Genomic DNA, 22,006 nt, shown 5'->3' with positions numbered 1-22,006 from the left:
TCATTTTGAGTCATCTTGCCTCCATATATGTGGAAATTGATGAATAGGATAAACGTATCATTTTGCTTTGTTCTTTGCTTGAGTCAAAAGAGAATATGATTTTTGCATTTAGTGTTAACATGAAAGATCATCCCAAGATGAACAACCTTGTTGCTAATTTTATTCCAAAATAAATTAGGAAGAAATCCAATTTGGATGCAAGCAAGGGTGCTCTACATGTCAAGGGAAGACATAAAGAAAGAGGTCCAAAGGAAGATAATAATGAGTACAAAGAAAAATCCAAGGGCCATTCTAAAACTCCTAGAAAGAACAAATTTAAATGTTGGTTCATTGTTAAAAACTTAAAAGAGAGGGCATGCAAATAAATAGTGTAAAGATAAGAAAAATAATTGGGACTCTTCCATAGAAAATCCAATTTAAGTGATGAGGATTTAATCCTTTCACACAAGAATGTTTCTAATAAAAATTGGTTGATTGAATCGGGATTATTATACCATATGACTTCACATTAGGAGTTGTTCTCTTCATGTTAAAAATATGATGGTAGAGAGATTTACCTTGGTGATAACAATTCATATCCCATATTATTGGATGAGGAAAGTTAAAATCATGCTTTAGTGATGGGAGAATAAAATCCCTCCTTGGTGTCTCACATATTCGTAGATTAGCAACAAATTTAATTTTAGGCTCAAAGTTAAATGATTCAGGAATTTGGTAAATATGGTTGCAGGTCAAGGATATGCAATCTATTTAGGTTGAATGCCTCTATAATTTGCAACTCCTCTTATGTAACTGAGAAATCTAAATATGCTTGTATATTGCATGACATTGTAGGATGAGACATATTTTTGAGAAATGGTTAAAAACCTTGATGAATAAAAATTTGGTTGATGGTTTATCTTATTTTGATAAGTATTTTTACTTTTGTGAGGACTATGTATTTGGTAAATAAAATAGGTCATAATTTCCTAATAGAAAATGTAAAGCAATGAGAAAATTAGAAATCATTCATTCAGATGTGTTTGGTTTGGTATATATTGATTCTATCGGTAAATCTCAGTACTATCTGACCTTTATTGATGATGCTTCAAGATACATCTAGGTATATTTTATGCATCATAAAGATGAAGTGTTTGCTAATTTTAAAGAATTTAAATCCTTGGTGAAAAAACAATCAAATTTTAAAATTAATAAAGGTGTTGAGATATGATAATGGACATGAATATTGTTTAAAAAATTTGATTATTTCTATAAGCATGTTGGGGTGTCAGAGAGGATGAATCAAACCCTAATAAAACAAGCCAAAATTATTCTTAGTGGTGCACAATTGGACAAATACTTTTGGGTAGAATCTATTTGTATTACTTGTTGTTGAGTTGATAAATATCCTTGCAGGACTCTTGATAAAAATCCTTATGAGATCTGAACAAGTAAAAAGTCATTTGTTTCACATTTAAGGGACTTTGGTTGTGAGGATTATGTTCATGTGCCTAAGGAGAGCTGATCTAAGTTGGATCTACAAGAACAAAAATGTATTTTCATAGGATATAGTGAGAATATAATTTAAGTGTATAGGATTTTGAATCCACTAACCACATCAACTATTTTTTGAGAGGTTATTTTTAGGGAACTAATTGCTATTTTTGTACCTTAACAACCAAAGGAAAATAATATAGTAAAATAATGCACTTTGAACTAAAGCAAGAAGATGCACTTGTTGAAGAACATAAACATAAGGAAGAGGATGGAGAGGAAGATGTGGATTTGAGTGGGAGGTCTTAGAAAATTTAAGAGGTAAGACAAGAAGAACCTAAAGAAGAAAATGTTGAAGAAGAAGTAGAATCGCATACTCCACCCTTGAGAAGATCCTCAAGGAAACATAATCGAATTGATAGGTATAGCTCACCAAATTTTCATTGTGTAATTTCTTTGCTTGTTACTAATGATAAATTAAGGTCCTATAAGTAAGCTATTCTTTAAGAAGAAAATGATTCTTGGTAGGAAGATAGGAGATGACGGCTCTAGATTCATGTGACATCTAGGATCTTGTTAATTTGGCAAGGAAGGAAACCATTGGTTACAAATGGATTTACAAAAATAAGTTTGAACTATATGGTTCATTGGAGAGGTACAAGGTCAGTTTGGTGGCCAAGGGCTACTCCCAGAGAGAGGGAGTTGATTTTGGTGATATTTTTTCTCCTATTGGTAAATTATTTTTTATTAGATTCATCTTATCCATTGTTTAACATAAAGTTTTGAGGTAGAGAAAATGGATGTCAAAACTATATACTTACATGATGGTCTCAAAGAGGAAATATCTATGCAACAACCAAAGGGTTTTGAAGTAAAAGGAAGTGAATATTTTTTAAGCAAGTTAAAAGGGTCTCTTTTTGGTTTGAAGCAATCATCCCACATGCAGTATAAAAAATTTGATTCATTTGTGATGAAATTGGGATTGTTTAGAAGTCAAGAGTATAATTGTATTTATGTTGTGTATTGATGATCATATCTTAATTATTGTGTTGCATGTGGATTGACGAGCTCAAATAATGGCTCAATTTTGTCTATATTTTCTATACTTTTACTAAGTTTTGACAAGGGTCTAGACATTGTCTAAGTCTTAAAACTCTGTTAAAACAATGATCCTGTTATGTTTTCATGAACTTGACAAAATGGCATGAACTTATCTTTATATATATTCCTTTGGGTTTAAATTATGATTAATGATAGAATGACCTTTCTATGTGATTTATCCATATTAATCTTACATGTAGTTAGATAAATGTTATTCTGATATGGAATAGATATACCTTTGTTTTGTACACGTTAATGGTATGATGAAGGAGTTAATGAAGAACTGTAAAAGGTCAAATATTCACAACGTGGGAGTTCATGCTAGTTGGTTGAAGACAAAGTCTCAGCAGGATGAGTATTGAAGGAGTCAACAGTTGGTTATCTACAACTCAAAGAGTGTAATTATGAAACTTTGATATTCATGTTTGTTGGAGAATAAATCTAGGAGAGATGGTTATGCTATATTTTCTCTATAGTTGAAACAACTTGACTGTTTCTTATCCGGAGTGTAACTCCATGTCCTCTTTCTTATGTTGTAATAAATGACATCCTCTTAATGTTCTGGGAGTGGACCTGCCAGTAGTTAGAGTTTGTTTATTATAAATAAGTTCAAATACCCCTTCTTAGGGATAGTGAACATCAGCTATTGTAATTTCTCAGTCTTTTGTTGTAGAATAGTTTTTCAACAAATATTATAATGTAGCAAGTGTTTTCAGATTAATAAGACAATACTCCAGTTTGTAGTACTTAAAAGAGTTTTGTGAAGACCTGCTAATGGGGCCCACTTAGTAGGAATTTTTCCCTTTGTGTTCAACAGTTATTTTCCTTCAGTATTTATTTTTCTGTCCCGACAATTGACTATTCCTTTAGCCACTGGAAGTCATCCTGTGGTTGTTCTTGTAGATATAGTAGATTCCTTCCTGCTTGCTATGGACCGAGTTTATGTTTTTTCTGAACTCAAGGTAGTTCTTATTCAAGCATTTCAATTATTTACTTTGAGAAACATTTTCATTTTAGTAGAATGACTATAATGAGGACTCTAGTGCATATACCTTGTCGACCCATTTCAAGTATACGCCTTGGGTTGACAAAGAAATGAGCTTTCACAATGATCATATAACTACTTAGTATGGATGTCCAATCCCTAAGTCATGGCCTCAAAGTCTAGTTATTGGAACCATTGAGAGAGATAAGCATGCATGATATGTTGTTTCTTTCTAGCACAATTTAGTAAGGGTTAGGAAGCTTAAAAGTAAACTTTTAGGTTCTTTTTGGATGAAGGTTTGGGGGCATCAAGGTACATACTTGGAATCAATATCAAGAGGAACAGAGGTAACAAAAAGCTTTAGTTGACACATAGTAAGCATGTTGAGACTATTCCATGTAGATTTAATATGCATGATGGTAAGCCAATGGGTATTCCTTTACCTACAGGAACTAAGATTACTTTATACATGCTTTCCAAAATTGAGGGTGATTATGAGGACATGCCTAATGCACCTTATGCTAGTGTGGTTGGTAGCCTAGGATGCATGCAATGGTATGCACTAGGCCCATATTGCACAAGTAGTGGGAGTTTTAAGTAGGCTTATGTATAACTTAGGAAGAGAACATTGTAATTATGTTAAAAGGTGTTAATATGTTTGCAAGTTATTTTTTATTATTATTTGGTTTATTTTGGTTTTAACAATGTTGATAAAATTTTGGACATACATGACTATTTTGATGCAAATTGGGCCATTGATTTTGACAGTAAAGGTTCACTAGTGGCTATGAATTTAATTTATTTGGTTGTGCAATGAGTTGGATGAGAAAGAGAGGAATTTCATGGTTGTTTTGTCCACTACTGAAGTAGATTATATGGATGCTACACATGCCTTCAAGTCTAGGCAGTTTAGTCACAAAGGATGTGTGAACGTATTGGGTTTGATTGCATGACTATTCAAATTGGACGTAGAACAATTATAGTGCAATTCATTTTCCAATGTATCATTCTCATATAAAGCACGTGGATGTTAAAACCATTTTGTTCTAGAAATGATTTAAAATGGACATGTAGTGCTAAAGAAGGTGGACACCAAAGAGAATGTTGTAAATTCATTAACTAAGTCTGTTAGAAAAAACAAGTTTTGATGGTACAAGGAGGCCATGGCCCTTGTTCCTAGTACTTGATATTTTGTATTTCTATGCATTCATTTGCAATGTATGATGTCAAGTGGGAGAATACTAGGATTAGGTGCCATCATCCTTGTAAATCGTATGCCATTCTATTAATTTCCCAACTATATGTTGTAGATGCATTCATAAGGAAGGGGTTAAGGGGTAATTGTCATTTAATTATTCCTTTTTTATTATTCCCTTGTGTGTACATATAGGAAGGGGGTGATAAAAGATAAAGTAATAAAGGAAAAGGTGATTGCTAAACTTCCCAAGTTTGGTGCCTAAGAAATAGAGTTAAAGGAGGGAATTAGAATGATATTTCACATTTTTAAGAGGTAAAACTAATGACTAAGGTGTGAGGAATTGAAGAGGCACATATGGGTGCCATTTTTGGCCCCATAAAGCTTCTCTACATCTTTATATATCGGGGTTACTAGATGGTGTGTTGTATGAGGTTTTTTAGAAGTACACATAAGTTGCTAGAATTAGGAGTAGAATGAAGATAGTTGTATGTGTCTCATGTATTTGAATATTAATATAATCTTACCTCTTTCTTGTAGATTTTTTACCGTAAGGGTTTACTCAACATTATTCCAATGTTATTTATTTCAATCTTGTGAAGTTTGTTGATTTTATTATATGACTAATTTTTGTCATAACCTCCATTAATGATTTTATTAATTAAGCTCTTTCAAATGAATGGTTTTTCATGATCATAATGGTTAAATTTCAGATTCGTAATAAGATTTTTTCAGCTTTCTATTTGTGGTGTTTACCTTCATTCCTAACACCCTTTCAATTTTGTCTCACCTTTTCTATCCATCTATGATTACACATTAATTATTTTTTAAGTTTCTTATACATTAAAAATAATCTTATTACCTTTTAGTTAATGTATAATCACCTCACAATAAAAATCTAATGAAGATGATGGGTAAAGTAGATTACCAAAAATATTGAGCTAAAATTTCAAGACATTTAATTTTATAAAATTTGACCTAAATGAATAGCAATATAATGATACACTCGCTAATTTGCCATAAGATTACAATGAGGGATAAAAATGCAACATGATAATTCGATACTACATACACTACAAATAAAACACTTTCACATATAATTTCTTGAAAAATGTACTCATAAACACTTCTTTTCGTTAAAACTACACAACCATAGGTCTTGTTCAAAGAGAATTGACAAATACAAATCTTAAATGTTGGTAAATCATGTTTTAGCTTCAAAAATTTGCATAGTTCTAGTTAGTATTGTAGCAAAGACCTCAATGGGTTTTCTATAATGTCGTTCCCATTTCCTTGGTCATTAATCCTCTAATTTAGTTATAGTTTTTGCACAAGTCCCCTCCTCAAATATAAGCTACACATGGAGAACTCTTTTGATCATTTTAGACTTTTCTACCTTTTTCCTAAAAAACCTTTTTCATAGACTATTTGGCTTTGCCCGAACTCCTTTCAACTTTGTTTTGGCATAATACAACCAAACCTATCACCATTTTTCTACACAAATTTCTCTCCTCAAATTTTATTGTGTTATGCTCTTCGCAACAAATTCTTCATATATTTTTCTTAATAATCTTCTTATACACAAGTTGACTCTTCAATAACTCCCTCCAAATTGATTTCAATATAATCCAACCAGGCATCTCACTAATTATTACACAAATATCTTCTTGTCAAGCTTAACAACTACAAATTTGGGTCATGATCCATAGGATTTTCTTTATCTTTCTCCTCTAAAACCTTATAAAACACTAAGCCGCTTTTCATGAACTCATTACCTAGTTTCAACATAATTCAACTCTTATATTTCTTAGAACTATAGAAATGCTAAATGTCAAATGAATTATACCTCCCATGAATAAATGTTATAATTTATATTCTTACAAGACATCTAAAATAAGGGCAAGGGCTTCTAAGCCATCAAAATGAACATATAGTAGAATAAATAACTCGCTTTTGTACAAGATCAATGCACTATGCTTTTAAGGGTTTTCTTGCCTATTTTAAACAAATCGAATTACAACGAAATCTAAAGAAGCATATAATTATAAACAAAGATGACCTTACCTATAGAGAAATAAAATATTTGTAGGATTAAATGAGGATAAGCCTAGATGTAGATGATTGTAGAAGATTACAAAGCTACACATAATCATATATATGTTATGGAATACAAACAACAAAAAGATCAATATTGGGAATATAGAGATGTGGAGAGATTAAATAAAATATTGTGATAAACAAAAAATTACATACAATATATAGACTTTAGAAAAACAAGTAAAAAATACATGTTTTTTCAAAGGAGTCGAGTTATCCATAAGTGAAAAAATGGTGGACTCAACATGAAGAACAATTAAATCAACTCGAAGATCAAGGGAGATCAACTTGATCCGGAGTTCTCATTATTGCTAAATCTACCTACACAAATAAAACTAATAATATAATTAAATGCATGAAGTTTCCACTGGTCCAAAATAATTTAGATTGATGATTTCTAGATTTGACCATGTTAGACATTTTTCCATCAACGTTTTTGATCATGCACCATGATCCATCATTAAGATGAGAACTAGAAAAGACAAATATAAAAACAATAGTAGACCAGGTTGACTAAAAATAGGAGAGGGGAGAGAAGGGACAATTTCTATGAGGGATATAAGGGTGTACAACCAAGATGAGATAAATATGAATTAAAAATACATTAATAACAATTATAAATATATATAGATAAATATAAACATAAACATATAAAAATAAATACAATACAAGACTAAGCCCTAGAATTAAAAATACAAAAGAGAGACAAATAAAAATTAAAAATACATATAAATACAATTATATAAACACATACACACACATAGAGGAATTAAACACAGACACAAACACAAGACACGTATATAAAATTGAAAAAGAATTAAAATAAAATTTAAGTGAAAAGATGACATGAACATATATAAACAAACATGAATAGATAAATAAACAAAAACAAACATAAAATAAGATGGACCAAAATTATATATGTGCTTATATATGTGTGTGTGCGCGCGCGCGTGAAGCAAATACTCAAATGCATTCACAACACCTATATAAAAACATAAATAAATATACAATTTCATATATATACACCTACATATACTATATCAAAGGCATTAATTACAAGGAGAGAAAACATAATATAGCTATTTATATGTGTGCATATATATGTACTTGTTCAAGTGTTTCTTTTGTCGATGTGTGTGTATGTGTAGACACATATATACACATATCATTGTCTTATTGTATATTGATAAGTGTAGGTATATGCGTATGTAGATGTGCCTACACATGTGCTGGTTTTTGTTTGTATGTATATCCATGTGTATGTATATGTATATGATTATGCATATACATTTGTATATGTACATGTTTTTCTATGTATATTTTTTATAATTGTTGGTAAAAATTTAAGTTGTTATTTATGTAATAGTATTTTCTTATATATATATATATATATATATATATATATATATATATATATATATATATATATATATATATATATATATATATATATATATATATATATATATAGGTATGCATTTTATTTTTTTGAATAACATTATTCTTATTTTTTCCTTTTTCCCCATTTTTGTATCATAAATTTATTATATTGTACTTATATAATTTTTTTTTCTCCTTGTAATTAATGCCTTGTATATATGTATATGAACATATATATTTTCTTATGCTTTTTTTTATAGGTGTTGTGTTGCGTTTGAGTGTGTGTTTGCATTTGTGTGTGTGTATGTCATTGTATTTTGATGTTTATGTATATTTACGCATATATATGTGTATATGTATATATATGTATGCACATATATAGATTTTTGGTTCACCTTATTGTATGTTTATTTTTGTTTATGTATCTATTCATGTTTGTTTGCATATATATGTTCATGTCATCTTTTCACTTATTAGATTTTTAATTATTTTTTCAAAAATTTATATAAATGTATATTTTTTTTTTATCGGTAATTTTATAATTTTATTAAGATAAAAGATAGTACATGCTAAACCATCATCCACCCAAAACCACCATTTGAACTTGAAACCACCCTATCAAAACCATGTTGATCATCAAACATAAACACAAAAAACCCTCCCCCATCCCCACTGTAAAAAGTAAGTTCAATTACAACATGCCAAAATGGCATAAATTGTTCATTAGAAAAAAGAAACACAAGATAGCTAATCTAAAACAAAAGATTTTGTACCAAGGGGTACAATTGTTAGCCCCAATTCTTCAATCATCAACAACATTATATGAGCACGAAGAATCCTCCAACTTGTTCAAACCACCCACTGCCCCACCCTACTCGACTTGTCTTGCCAACTCTACAGAGAGCTGTCTGGTGATCGACCTCCTTCTTCACACCTCGTCCACCATCCTAGCCTCCTCACCCACATGTCTGATAATTTTGTCCAGCTCCATTATCTGAACATAGACTTCCAGACCCTCCCACCCTCGCCTCACGTCATCTCAGAATCGAGATTTGACCTCCTCACAACGTCGCAGAAACAAAATTTGTGAGTGTCTAGCCCAAAGCTCAACATTGTTCTCTAGAATGCCTTCAAAGACATTGAAGCCCCAACCCGGAACAACCCACTCCAATAGAGACTCCAAGTTCAATATATATGCACTTGGAACAATCTTCCTCATCACCTTCCTAACCTCCTCACATGAATGACCTAAGTCCAGTCCCCAAGCCATGATGAGAGAATAGATATCAACCCTCAAACGATATCTATGACCAATTACAGCCACCTCCTCGCCAAGAAACAACTGAACTGCTTTCAAGAACAGAGGGTCCTTTGCCAAAAACATATTCTCAAGCCTCTTTGTAGGAATAGGACCCCAGAAAGCTGACATTGATCAGCTTCGAAGATTTCAGAGTAAAATTTGCTTCCATGCTAGTGACCCCTCAAAATCGTCAAGCTCTGTAAGAAAACCATAATCTTCCCCACCAAACTCACTCAATAGCCACATTGAATGAGCGAAGATACCGATTTTAGTAATAAAGAAGACACGCTCCACAACCGCCGCCATTTCAGAAAAAATTATGCATTAATTGCCCATAAACATGAACCAAACTCAACGCTTTGGATAAAAAGCAGGCCGCAAGTCACACATATCAAATTTGCAAAAGTATTGTACTTGGCAGGATGTCTTAACTCCATCGCACAATGCTATCATTACTATCCCACCACCTCACCCCACCTTTGGAGAGCTCACACACCACGTTGGACAAGGCGTCAGCAATGGTATTCCCACTTCGTTTAACATGGGAAATACATAAGTCTTGAAAGGATTTTAATTTTGCACAAATAATATTTATGAACTTGTTCAATTTCCAGCACGGGGTGTCACCTTTCGTAAGAGCATTAATCACCACTTAGGAATCCCCCTCTAAGTGGACTTTCGTAGCCTTCATGTTCACTGCCAAGTCATTGGCTAACAACGCCGCTTGAACCTTCACTTCATTATTAGTTCCATTCTTTAATCTTTTAGCCCATGTGAAGAGAATCTTCCCCTCATCATCACATGCCACACACCTCGCACCTGAAGTGTCCAGATTCCCCCTTAAGGCCCCATCAAAGTTAATCTTCACCCAACCCCTCTCAGGTTTTGGCCAACTCACTTCATCAGTATCAGGAAAACTGGACACATGATTAACCCTAGGAAACCCATGAACGGGTCTGAGATGAATAAGAGGCCACCTAGCTTGTTCATGCAACTTTCACCCAAACTATACGAGTATTTCACAAAATTATGATTAGCTGTCGCTGTGGAGACCACTTCAAAAATAGCCCTCTCCACCATGCCACAAATTCTATCAAGCACTTCCGTTTTATCCTAAAAAACTCTCCTATTTATTTCTTTCCAAAGTTCCCAGACAACAATGGAGGGCGAGACCATCCATACACACAACAAGGATGACTTTCTATTCTCCAAAAACCAACTTTTAAAGAGATCAGATATATTATCTGAAAGAGGGGCTTGCCACCCCAGTTTTCCTAGCAAGAATTTCCATACACCCTGAGCCAAATCACATTTATAACAATAAGTGATCCAACAATTCCTCCTTTTCTTTACACATTACACACTGGAACGGACCGTGGAAACCCAATCACAATAAATGTATTTTTGATTCCTATATATATGTTTATATTATTATATTTATATGTATTTTTAATTCTTGTTCGTCTCTCTTTTGTATTTTTAATTCCAATATTAATTTTTGTATTTATTTTATGTATATGTATATGTTTAGATTTATCTATTTTTATTGTATTTGTATTGTTTATATTAATGTATTTTTAATTCATATTTATCTCATCTTTGCTATACACCCTTAGATCCCTCGTATAATGTGCCCCTTCTTTCTCCTCTCCTCTTTTTAGTCAACCCTATCTGTTATTTTTTTACATTTCTTTTATCTAGTTCTCATCTCGATGATGGATAATGGAGCATGATTCAAAATGTTGATGAAAAAAATCTAATATAGTCAACTCCAAAAATCATCAATCCAAGCTAATAATCTAAGTAAGGTTAATATAAAATATGTAATTAAACAATTACACCAAGACAACATTTGTCAATTGAAACTGCTAATAAAACTTTATACAAGAGCGATCCCTAAAGAAGGTCATTGGATAGAGATAGTTGCTAATTTTTTTTTTTGATAATGTCCACATCACTCATTGCTTATGATGCTTGAATGCTTATGATATTGTATGGTATATGTTTAATGATTAGGGGAAGAGCATAAAGTTTAAACTATAAATAATAAATGTGTACAAAAATAAATAAATATATGTACTTAGCTCTCGGTTTGATGTAAAATATTTTGGAATATGAGAATTTGAAATTTATCCTTATGCTAAGTGCTTAGGTATATGTTAGATGACTTTTTGTCAAATTGAAAAACATATGTTATACTCTAGATCATCATTGTAGTTGTAAAAATGAATATCATGAGCATGGATTCAAACTTTGTTAGGAATTGATCCATGGTTGGGTATTTGACATTACTAATTGTAGAGCATTTATATCAAGAAATAAAAATTCACTTCATAGTTGAGAACATATGTATGAAAACTAGTAATGTTGACAAACTTCTGTAGGGCTTGTTAAGCAAGCACATATCTTCTTATGTTAAGCTCTTAGATTTGAATAAAAGTTTGAACAAGATTAAAGGCATACTAAAATAAATACTATATGCTTTGGACATGCATATGTTGATGTTATAATTTGAAGACAGTGGCATCGTGCAATAAAACTTGTGCTAGATCTTGCATTATTAATGATAGATGATTATGTAATAATGAATTAGAGTTTATCTTTTTATATAATATTTTAGTACAAAGATTAATATATGTCATATTTGTGTCAGCAAATAGTGATAAGTAAGAAATGAGTTGATTTAGATCTATATTTAAATTTGAATATAAAAAAATTGAGATTATTTTTATATTGTAGAAATAAAGCCTACATCTATAAATTTAGCTTAGAAAAAAATAAAAAATTGAGATCCATATTAATTCTGAAAAAATATGATTTAATAAAATTATTTATCAACTTTTATACTAAAATCAATTGTTTATAAGCTAATCATTAGGGGAAGAGCACCACCCATGTTCCAATTACAGTTCACTCCTTGCTCACCCAACCTCCCAAATACCAACTTTAAAGAAACCAAAAAATGATAACTAAAATACCATTAATAAATTTCACATGTACCAATAGCCACCACTTGTATCCTTAATAGTTAGAATTTGTAGACTTTAATTGAAAGAATTGTGCACTTTATTGATACCTATAACACACGACTACTAGGGAATTTGCACATTAGTATTGACAATTTTTGAGGTGGTTGTAGTGCACTGTTATTGTGGTATCTTTAAGTAGGTATCCAATGACACTTTGAATGACCACTTTTTGACCCTTGCACACATAGTGAATCTCACAATGTATGTCGTTACTATCTAGAAACTGTTAAATCGCATTTGAAAACAACCAAAAAATTGTCAAAATCTGATGTACCATTTGAAATCTACAAATATACAAAATTAACTATAATGACTATTAACTTCCCCTAATTAAAAGACAATCTACCATAAATAATCCATGATAAAAAGAAAAAGTTTAAGGTATTCCATTTCATGGTCATACCGGTAGAAAGGTTACAAATAAGCTCCTAGATTATCTTAATGTGGACTTTTCCCTAGAATGAGTGATTTGAATGACGTCGAGAGACAGAACAGTGTAACGGGTTCAAACTCCTAGAAGCTGGCATCAATTGTAAGCCTCAGTAGAAACCTACTAAATAAGCTATCTTGTAAGTTGACCTGTCTCATTTTGCTTGGATTGCGACTGGAAAGACTATAGAAGGAAGGCGAAGGCTTAGCGTTCATCCTGCAGAAGAAAGGACAGTTATAATTAAGGAAGAAGTCTCAAGCAGATATCTATAGCGTGTCGGAGATTCTCAATCAAGAGCCTCCCAAAACACGCATGTAGGTAATTGACAAGCAAGGAGTGAGGTTCATTTCAAGATCTCCTAAAATTTTGTGGGTTTTGGCTTGATTGGTACAAGGTTGTTTGAGCACAGCTAAAATACAAAGTTTAGTTCACACAAAGCAGAATCATGTATATTGTGTGAAGTGGGTTAGGCATTTTAGGAGTTGATTAGTGGTAGCAATGACGGACTCCCGACTAAGAAAGCACCCCAAATGCCATGACATTAGTAGGTAAGTTCCATGACATTAGTAGGTAAGTTTTCTGACTGTATATCCATTCAAAGTCGATTGCCATTTTTGAATAAATCTCCTGCATATTGTTCTGATCGAGCACTTGAAAATTCAGAAGCAAATTTGCTTAAATCTCCTGTCCTGACTGAATAACCAATTCAAAATTTATAGAAAAGAAAGTCTCCTGCTTATAATTTTATCCAAACACGAGCAAAATGCACAAGCAATCAAGCCTAAATCATCGTAGGGATGAAGAGGTTCAGAGCCCTTCAGATGCAGATCCATATTTCCCAAAGCCCCAGAAGCCCAAATCCATTTCCAGACCCGTGGTCTATCTTCTTAAGGAGCAACGCTTGCTGTTTGTGTTGGTGGGTATGGTGATAGCCACTACAATCTTCATGCTTCAGCCCAATCTAGCAAGGCACGGACTAAGTAGAAATGTGGTGCCAGCCTCTGAGAAATTTGTCTCTAATAGTAATAAAAATGCAGTGGTCAATAGTGGTACCAAGACAATTACAGGTCCCAAGGTTTTGATGGGTTTGAGGAGGCAGCCTCTGAGAATTGTTGTCACAGGGGGAGCTGGATTTGTGGGCAGCCATCTGGTTGACAGGCTAATGGAGAGGGGAGATAGTGTCATTGTTATTGATAATTTTTTCACAGGGAGGAAGGAGAATATTATGCATCACTTCAGCGATCCTCGCTTTGAGATGATTCGCCATGATGTTATTGAACCTATATTGTTGGAGGTGGATCAGATTTACCATCTTGCATGCCCTGCATCTCCTGTCCACTACAAGTACAATCCTGTCAAGACAATCATATCCTCACTTTGTTTCCAATTTTGTCCTCCTTTGTGTTTGGAGGTTGCTTTGATGTCTACTCATGTTTACTTTCATGTTTGTACATGAGGCGTTAGTATATGTTAACTGATCAGTTCTTGTGTTTAGCTATATTCTGATCTTTAATGTTTATGAAGGAGGCATTGCTCTATATTTCGTCTGTATCATTGGATCAAGTGTCTGTCATTGGTCCTAAAGTGCTATAGGGTTCCTTGCCGGCCTCCCAGCTATAGGAAACCCTAATCTATAACAGGCTCTCTCATTTTATCTTCCTTTCCAGTAAGAAGAGATATTGACTGGGGTTTGCTGTCAGTTGTGTCGATATCCTTGGTTATCATTCCATAAATTGCCTGGCCTTTCATACTTGACTGCTGCAAAGGCATTAGCTAATTGCATATCTAGAGGAGGGGTGGAGGGAGCTAACACTATTTAATGATATACCAGTAGACTAATATCGATCTCGATATTTCTATTGAATCAATATTGGATGGGTCGGTTCGATGGATGCTAACAATAATTTTTGTGATTGGTTTTATGGCACTTGATGACACTATTTTTTTTTTAATTAAGAGGCTTCGGCAGACCATGTAGATTTCGTTTTGGGTTTTCTTGGGTTATATATTTTCAGCTAATGACTCTTAGGGCTAAACTGCTAACTTATAGTTATTAGGATGCCCAAGTTCAATACTCTCATATATAGGCAATACTGGCCAATTGTCATATGCCAGGGAATCCCAATTACTTATGGTTACACCCTACATACCATGGGATGTGTCCCGTGTATGATGAGGTGGGGGGAAGAGTGTGTACTATGCAGGGACAACTAGGAAATGTACTATAGCTGTCTTGTGCTCCATTTTGAAAGCATTTCTGAAGCCTTGATAAATTTTCGGGGTGGCTAGACATCCCCAACCAACAAAAAATGAAATACGAAAAATAAAACAAAAAGGTGTTTCCCCCAATCTTTACGTCCTTCCGAAACCTAAAATGAGGCATATTGTGCATTTGAATAAGAGGAGAGAAAAGAGAGCAAGCTGTTGAGAAAAGAAGCAAGCTGCTAAAACAAAGAGTCAGCTTGTCAGGCTAGGATTCTAATTTTGGGTTGGTCATTTTGTCATTTTGACATCACTTATTGATTAATTTTGTAGTAGTATTGACTATTGAGTGCCGAATAGTCTAGTCTTTTAGTATGGTTGTGCCTGTATCTTGACATTAGTAGTCACATCAACTATAAAGCAGATTTTTCAGTTTCTGATTTCATTTGAATGTTCAATATACTTTTGTTTCATAATTAACTGCACGAGTAACATTGTTTCAAATGTTTCAAAATTCATACTCTTAGTCTCTTAGCTCTATAGAATATAACAACATTGAATTTTGATTATAAAATAGCCACAAAAGTTTCATATATATATATATATATGGAATTTCTTCGGTCCCCATTTCTTGCATCCGGGGGCAAAAATTCATCATCTCAGAAACATGTCCTACCATTCCTGACTCTGTTCCCATCCTCAAAACTCCGTATAACATGAATTACGCCTAGTTACTGGAGAACACACGTCAGTCCTAGGAGTATCAACTCTGTGGCAGGAGGGTTTTCCTTATCTATTGGGCATTGGCTTGAGAGTTCACAGGTCCGAGCAAGTAAAGATGCTTCTGTAAAAATCTGCGTAACTTTAGTTTTTATCAACATTTTGGATTACATCTTTCTTTTTCCTCATCCTGATGATGGATCATGGAATGTGATACAAAATGTTGATAAAAAGTAAAACTAAACTTGCACAGTTTTTTACCTAAACATCTTTACTCATTTTTGCAGACTGTGAAGACTCAATAGGCCTGCCTGGTATTTATCTTGCCAAGTTTCTTGGGACTTACACTTGGCCTTATACTTTTATTTACATGTCATTTGTGTGAGACACCTCAACTAGAATGGAAACCAAATGGGTGGTATAAAATTCCACAGAATTCGCTGGTGAACTATGGCGTGAATTGAAATAGTTTACATCATTGATTTGATTGTCCACAGATAATTTGAAGTGGATGCCATAATCCTGTATTACTTAACTATATAAACAGATCAAGCAAACTCTGATTAGTTGATGAGGCTGATCTCAGGATCAATAGCTACAGAAAGGCTTACAAATCTGTTTCCTAATACAAAGAAAAGGTTCATATTCTTAGGTCCTCTCAATCACAATACAATCGACTGTTTACATAGGCTTCATGATATAAGAAACTTAACAATATATGACCTGCATGCAAATGAAGTACGTTTTACTGTCTTCTAAGAACACTTAAAAATCAGGCAATTTTTCTTTATAGTGTACAACTAACTGCAATCATGAAGGCTAACTAGTATATGGAGGTGATAAATCTGAGTGGACTTGTCTCAGAACCTGCAGCAGGCATATAGAATTACTAACTGGAACAGACCTACTCCCAAAACTAAAATCTGACTCTTATCGATCTCAATTACGGAATTACCATTATACACCATATGGCATTCAAGATCTCTGGTGCAAGTACCTTATATTAAAAGAAAGGTCGATCACTTAATGCACTACAGGACAGATTCTAATGCCACAAATAGATCCTCTCTTCTGTAGAGATGTTGCTTTGATACCTAGAGAGATAAGATCACTATCATAGCCCTTTTGGGATGGGAGTACAATGCAACAACTTGCTGTTTGATAGATCTGAAAAATGAATGCAATTATCATTTCTGGGAGTGAACCAAATAATGTTTTGTAAAAGAATGACTATTGAGTTTGCTACTTGATTTTATTTTTTCTAGATTTTTTGGGCTCCTTAATGTTTGTACAAGACAAATGTGATGGGAACATTGAACATGCTTGGTCTGGCAAAGCGAATTGGGGCCCGTTTCTTGCTCACCAGTACCAGTGAAGTTTATGGAGATCCTCTTCAGCATCCACAGATGGAGACATATTGGGGAAATGTCAATCCCATAGGTATGCATTATGTGCTTCCATTTGTCACATTCATGATGTCTTTAATGCTAATTTTATGTATTAGCCTCTCATCAACATGGAAACGAAATATCCTATAGACAAACCAGATAAGCGTAAATTCCTAGAGACAAACCAGTTAATTGTTTCTTTGCAATTTCAAATGCTTTGGGAATAATTATCAGCATCTATCGTAATTGGCTAAACTTTTGTTTTGGGAAAGGCCACTATAGGAGAATCCTATTTCTATTGCCATTGGTCCTTGAAGTTTTGGTTCCTATGACACATAACATCTGTATTTCTGGTTAATGCCATTCTGTGCTAGTATATATTTCTGCTTCCAAAATTTATGCTTGGGATTTGAGTCTTACACAGCTCTTAACAATTAAGAAAGAGAATTACTTGGAAAAAACTTTGTTAACATATATATGTTGATGTCATCTGATGATGGATCATGCAGTATGATCCAAAACAATGAAACAAAACTTGTTACACAGTTTCTTTCAATTCTTTTCTCCAATACTTTGATTATTGTTGTTAATTAAAAGATTTCTTGCTTAGGTGTTAGAAGCTGTTATGATGAGGGAAAGCGTACAGCTGAGACATTGACAATGGATTATCACCGAGGGGCAAATGTGGAGGTATTTAACAATCATCTTATGTATTTTTTAAGCAGAATTTTACCTTCTGCAATTGATTTTTTAGATGCTTGGTTGGATGTGGTTTTTTTCAAGTATGTTTTTTAATTTTCCATATCCACTTAGAAACATGCATACTTTATATGCACACATGTTAGATCACACTTTTCTGTTGAAGAAATTGCAAGACTCAAGCCATGATTGTGGTTACAATTTTTGTAAGCATGTGGTTAAATATTGTTACAGGATTTGCCTGGGTTTAAAATCTTTTGCACTATCACCCAAGAATTAAATCTAACAAAACTAGTTCTCAATCAAATATATGAGTTTTTCACATGTAAATACGATATTATGTCTGAATACAACTTTGTAATTGCTTTATTTTAACATTTTGAGTCTCCTTCGAGACCGCTCTTCTGGGAACTATTTGATCAAAAACATGTTTTTTGGATTGCATTCATCGATCATTAAATACATTATGTAAAATGTCTTCAGAAAGTTGTTAAAAATGTATCTATTTAATGAAAGGGAACTTGTAATTTGGTACAAAGTTACATTGCTATAATAATTGCCGTAAAACTCTTTCTAAGAATACAAATTTGCCTCTCCACCTCACCAAAAAAGCCTTTATGCCTATAACAGCCATGATATTTCCACAGTTTATAGAAATGCTTAAAATGTTTTTTGGATATAACTGTATCAAGATTTTTAACATCAAGGTTTTGGATCACACTTCATGATCCATTGTTAGGAAGAGGAAAAACTTAGGATGGATTGCAGACTATGCTCCTTAAAAGGAAGGAGTTCCTAGAACAGAAAACAAGAGGATGGGAATGTCAAAGACAGAAAAGTAAAAAAGACTTAGGATGGAATGGAGAAAATGCTCCTCAAAAGGAAGGAGAGCTTAGAATGAAAAACAAGAGGATGGGGATGTCAAAGACAAAAAAGGAAAAAAAACACTTTGACATCCCCATCCTCTTGTTTTTTGTTCCAAGTTCTCCTTCCTTTTAATGAGCACTGTCTGCAATCCATCTTAAGTTTTTCCTCTTCTTGATGACAGATTAGGGAGTGTAATCTGAAATGTTGATGTTAAAGAATATTTTTCTCTTTTTTGTCGTTGACATCGCCATTCTCTTGTTTTTGTTCCAGGCTCTCCTTCCTTTTAAGGAGCATTGTTTGCAATCCATCCAAAGTTTTTCCTCTTCTTGATGATGGATCATAGATTGTGATCTGAAATATTGATGTCAAAAATCTTGATGTAGTTACATCCAAAAAAGATTTAAGCAGTCTCAATACCTTTTTATAAATGGAGGCATGAGGTGATTAAGTGAGAGATGGCTAAAAGTGCCTAAAACTATAAGATTTTATCACTTAACCACAAGTGATGTTGTGATGTCCCCGATGTAAATAAATAATAAATTTAATTACTTTATTGTAAGGCCCCAAATTTAATAACAATCTTTCGGGCCCTTTTATTTAATTAGTTTAGACAAGTCTTGGTTGGTCGTGTCGGCCCGTTTGTAACCCTTCGGGAAGTTCTCGGAGCCCATATATATGGCCGAGTTAGTCTTTGTCTTAGGAGGTGAATTTTGATATATTTCTCATTTGTGCGAATTCTTGTTGGAGTTTTGGTATCCACCATTTCGGAGGTGAAAGACCCTCCCTATTTGGTATTTACAGTTTCGGTGGGATTCACCCCTCACCCTATTCTGTTCTGTGTTCTTGTTCCGGATCTGGCAAATCTTGAATCTCATCATTGTTACTTCTCCAGTTGCGTATTTGTTAATCTGATTTACATGCATAAAGGATTCCTAATATTCAAAATTTATCACTCAATACACTTGCTGGAGACTAACCCCTTCACAGGTTGAAGTCCACTGTACCCCCCCCTCACCGTACGGTTACACTCCCTCCTCACCACCGTACGACCTACTTCCACACAACCGTACGACCAGTCTCACACTATAGTACGACCTGTCTTGGCACCACTGTACGACCTGTCTTGGCCACCCCCATATGACCTATCCTGGCACCACTGTACGACCTTCTCGACACTACCATATGACCCTCTCTTGACAACCGTACGCCTAGTCTCATTCACCGTACGACCTTTTCTCAAACACCCGTATGAGCGCACCACCGTACGACCTTGCTCCAACACCACCGTACACCCTTGCCTCCTCTGCCAGTATGGTCAGGGAACATTACAGTGGTATCAGAGCCTGTGATCTTGCCAGCTTGTGATCTTGCCAACCTGTCGTGTAGTGGATGCAAGTGTACACTACAAGGAGGTACTGTTCGGCCGATCGAATGGGGGAACCACATGATACTGCAAGAGAAGTCATGGCACTATTAAGGGAGCTAACTAGAAACCAAGCTCAACTCAACGACACCATAACCAGAGGGGAGCAATGACAACAAATCATGGAGGAAACCTTACGGCAATTGGCCTTGGGAAAGACGAATGGGGAACAAAATGGGCTCGGTCACTGGAAGGTCAAACGTCCAACGCTCACATTCACGGCCGCTAATGCCGACTTTTCCTCAGAAATCAGAAGCGCCACGCAGGGAACACGAACCCACCTTTCAGGAGTTGCAAGCACAGTTGAACCAAGATTGGAGGGATGCAAATCTTGAGGGTGACATATCCTTCAAGGATTATGCTGAGCTCCGGATGAAATACTCTGGTGGCAGAAGTCGGGGCTATTATGGACACTATAACAATGACATCAAGCGGAAGGTTGGCAAGATCAACTTGTCATCCTTTGATGGGACCAGAGTAACCTTGGCACGAGCTTGGGTTCAAAAAGCAGATACCTACTTCCAACTTAACTCCATGCCTAAAGATGAAGCTATCAAGTTTGCGACACTTCACTTGGAAGGAGTCGCGCATGAATGGTGGCATCATGGAATGGTCACTCTCGGCCATAACCAGATAACTTCCTATGCTGACTTCACAGAGAAGCTCATAGATCGGTTTGATGGGAAGGATCCAGAACTCAATTTCAAAGAGTTGGCACAATTAAAACAGTCGGGACCGGTGGATGGTTACATCACAGAGTTCGAGAGACTGTCCGTATTGGTAACAGACATCTCAGAGCGGAGATTGGTAGTCTTGTTCATGGACGGATTGATGGAACCTCTGAAAGGTCGGGTAAAAGGGTTCAACCCCATCACGCTCACGGAAGCAATCAAAAAGGCTCGTGACATGGCAACATCTTCCTCTTCCAGAAATTTTGCACATACCAAACCACCTTTTGTTCCGAAGGAGAAGGATAATAAACCCTTTCTGAAGAGATCATTTCTTGATGAAGTCACAAAACAGGAACTTAGAAGGAAGAAGCTTTGTTTCACCTGCAAGGAGCCATGGGAACCAGGACACCGATGTTTGGGCAAAGGAAAGATTCACTATATTGAAGTAATGTTCAATGGAGAAGAGGAGCCTGAGGAAAATGAACCACCAAGGGAAGGATCTGTCGAGGAGACCAGCCTGGCGGAGAGAATCTCCACATTGGTACGGAGGGGAGGGGTCATTGCCACACTGGCAGGTACCCCAAGGTGCAGTGTATTTAGGGTACGTGGTACACTCCAAGGGCAACGAGTCTTGGTTATGCTCGACAGTGGGGCATCACTCAACTTCATAAACTCCGATGTCAAGGTGGCAGGAGGCAATCTCCTATCATGCATTCACTTGGTTCCGCAAGTGAGCATCACCATGGGAAATTACATGGTGATCGACGATTTCTTTTTAGTAGATCTGGATGACACGAATGTCATATTGGGCATTCAATGGATGGAGACCCTCGACCAGTACACACAGAGCTTCAAAAGGATGGAGTTCTCATTCGAGGTAGATGGCAGGAAGGTGGTTCTTAGAGGAATGTCGAATGGCGGCCCGAGGGAGATTTCCGCCAAACGGATGGAAGCCATCTTTCGGCATGATGAAATAGTCTAGGCAGCACATTGCTTGATCTCGACAAAACCTGTGAAAGAGCATCCGACTTACTACCAGGATG

At 34.8% G+C, this 22,006-nt stretch overlaps 1 protein-coding gene across 2 annotated transcripts in view; it reads left to right on the top strand.

The window, feature by feature from the left end:
• The first annotated feature begins 13,068 nt into the window (after positions 1 to 13,068).
• Positions 13,069 to 22,006, top strand: part of LOC131042238 (UDP-glucuronic acid decarboxylase 2) — a 65,344-nt gene continuing 56,406 nt past the window's right edge. Inside the window, exons 1-3 of one of the 2 annotated variants that reach the window (XM_057975565.2) lie at positions 13,069 to 14,364; positions 17,213 to 17,355; positions 17,914 to 17,993. In XM_057975565.2, coding sequence (XP_057831548.1) covers positions 13,757 to 14,364; positions 17,213 to 17,355; positions 17,914 to 17,993 — 831 coding nt within the window. In that variant the 5' untranslated portion in view covers positions 13,069 to 13,756. Of the gene's footprint in view, positions 14,365 to 17,208; positions 17,356 to 17,913; positions 17,994 to 22,006 lie in introns of both variants that reach the window. The other variant, XM_059216928.1, reaches the window with a different exon arrangement.

The sequence above is a fragment of the Cryptomeria japonica genome, chromosome 1 (assembly GCF_030272615.1).
Source record: "Cryptomeria japonica chromosome 1, Sugi_1.0, whole genome shotgun sequence".
Lineage (NCBI taxonomy): Eukaryota > Viridiplantae > Streptophyta > Pinopsida > Cupressales > Cupressaceae > Cryptomeria > Cryptomeria japonica.
This window is presented reverse-complemented; position numbering and strand designations above follow the sequence as displayed.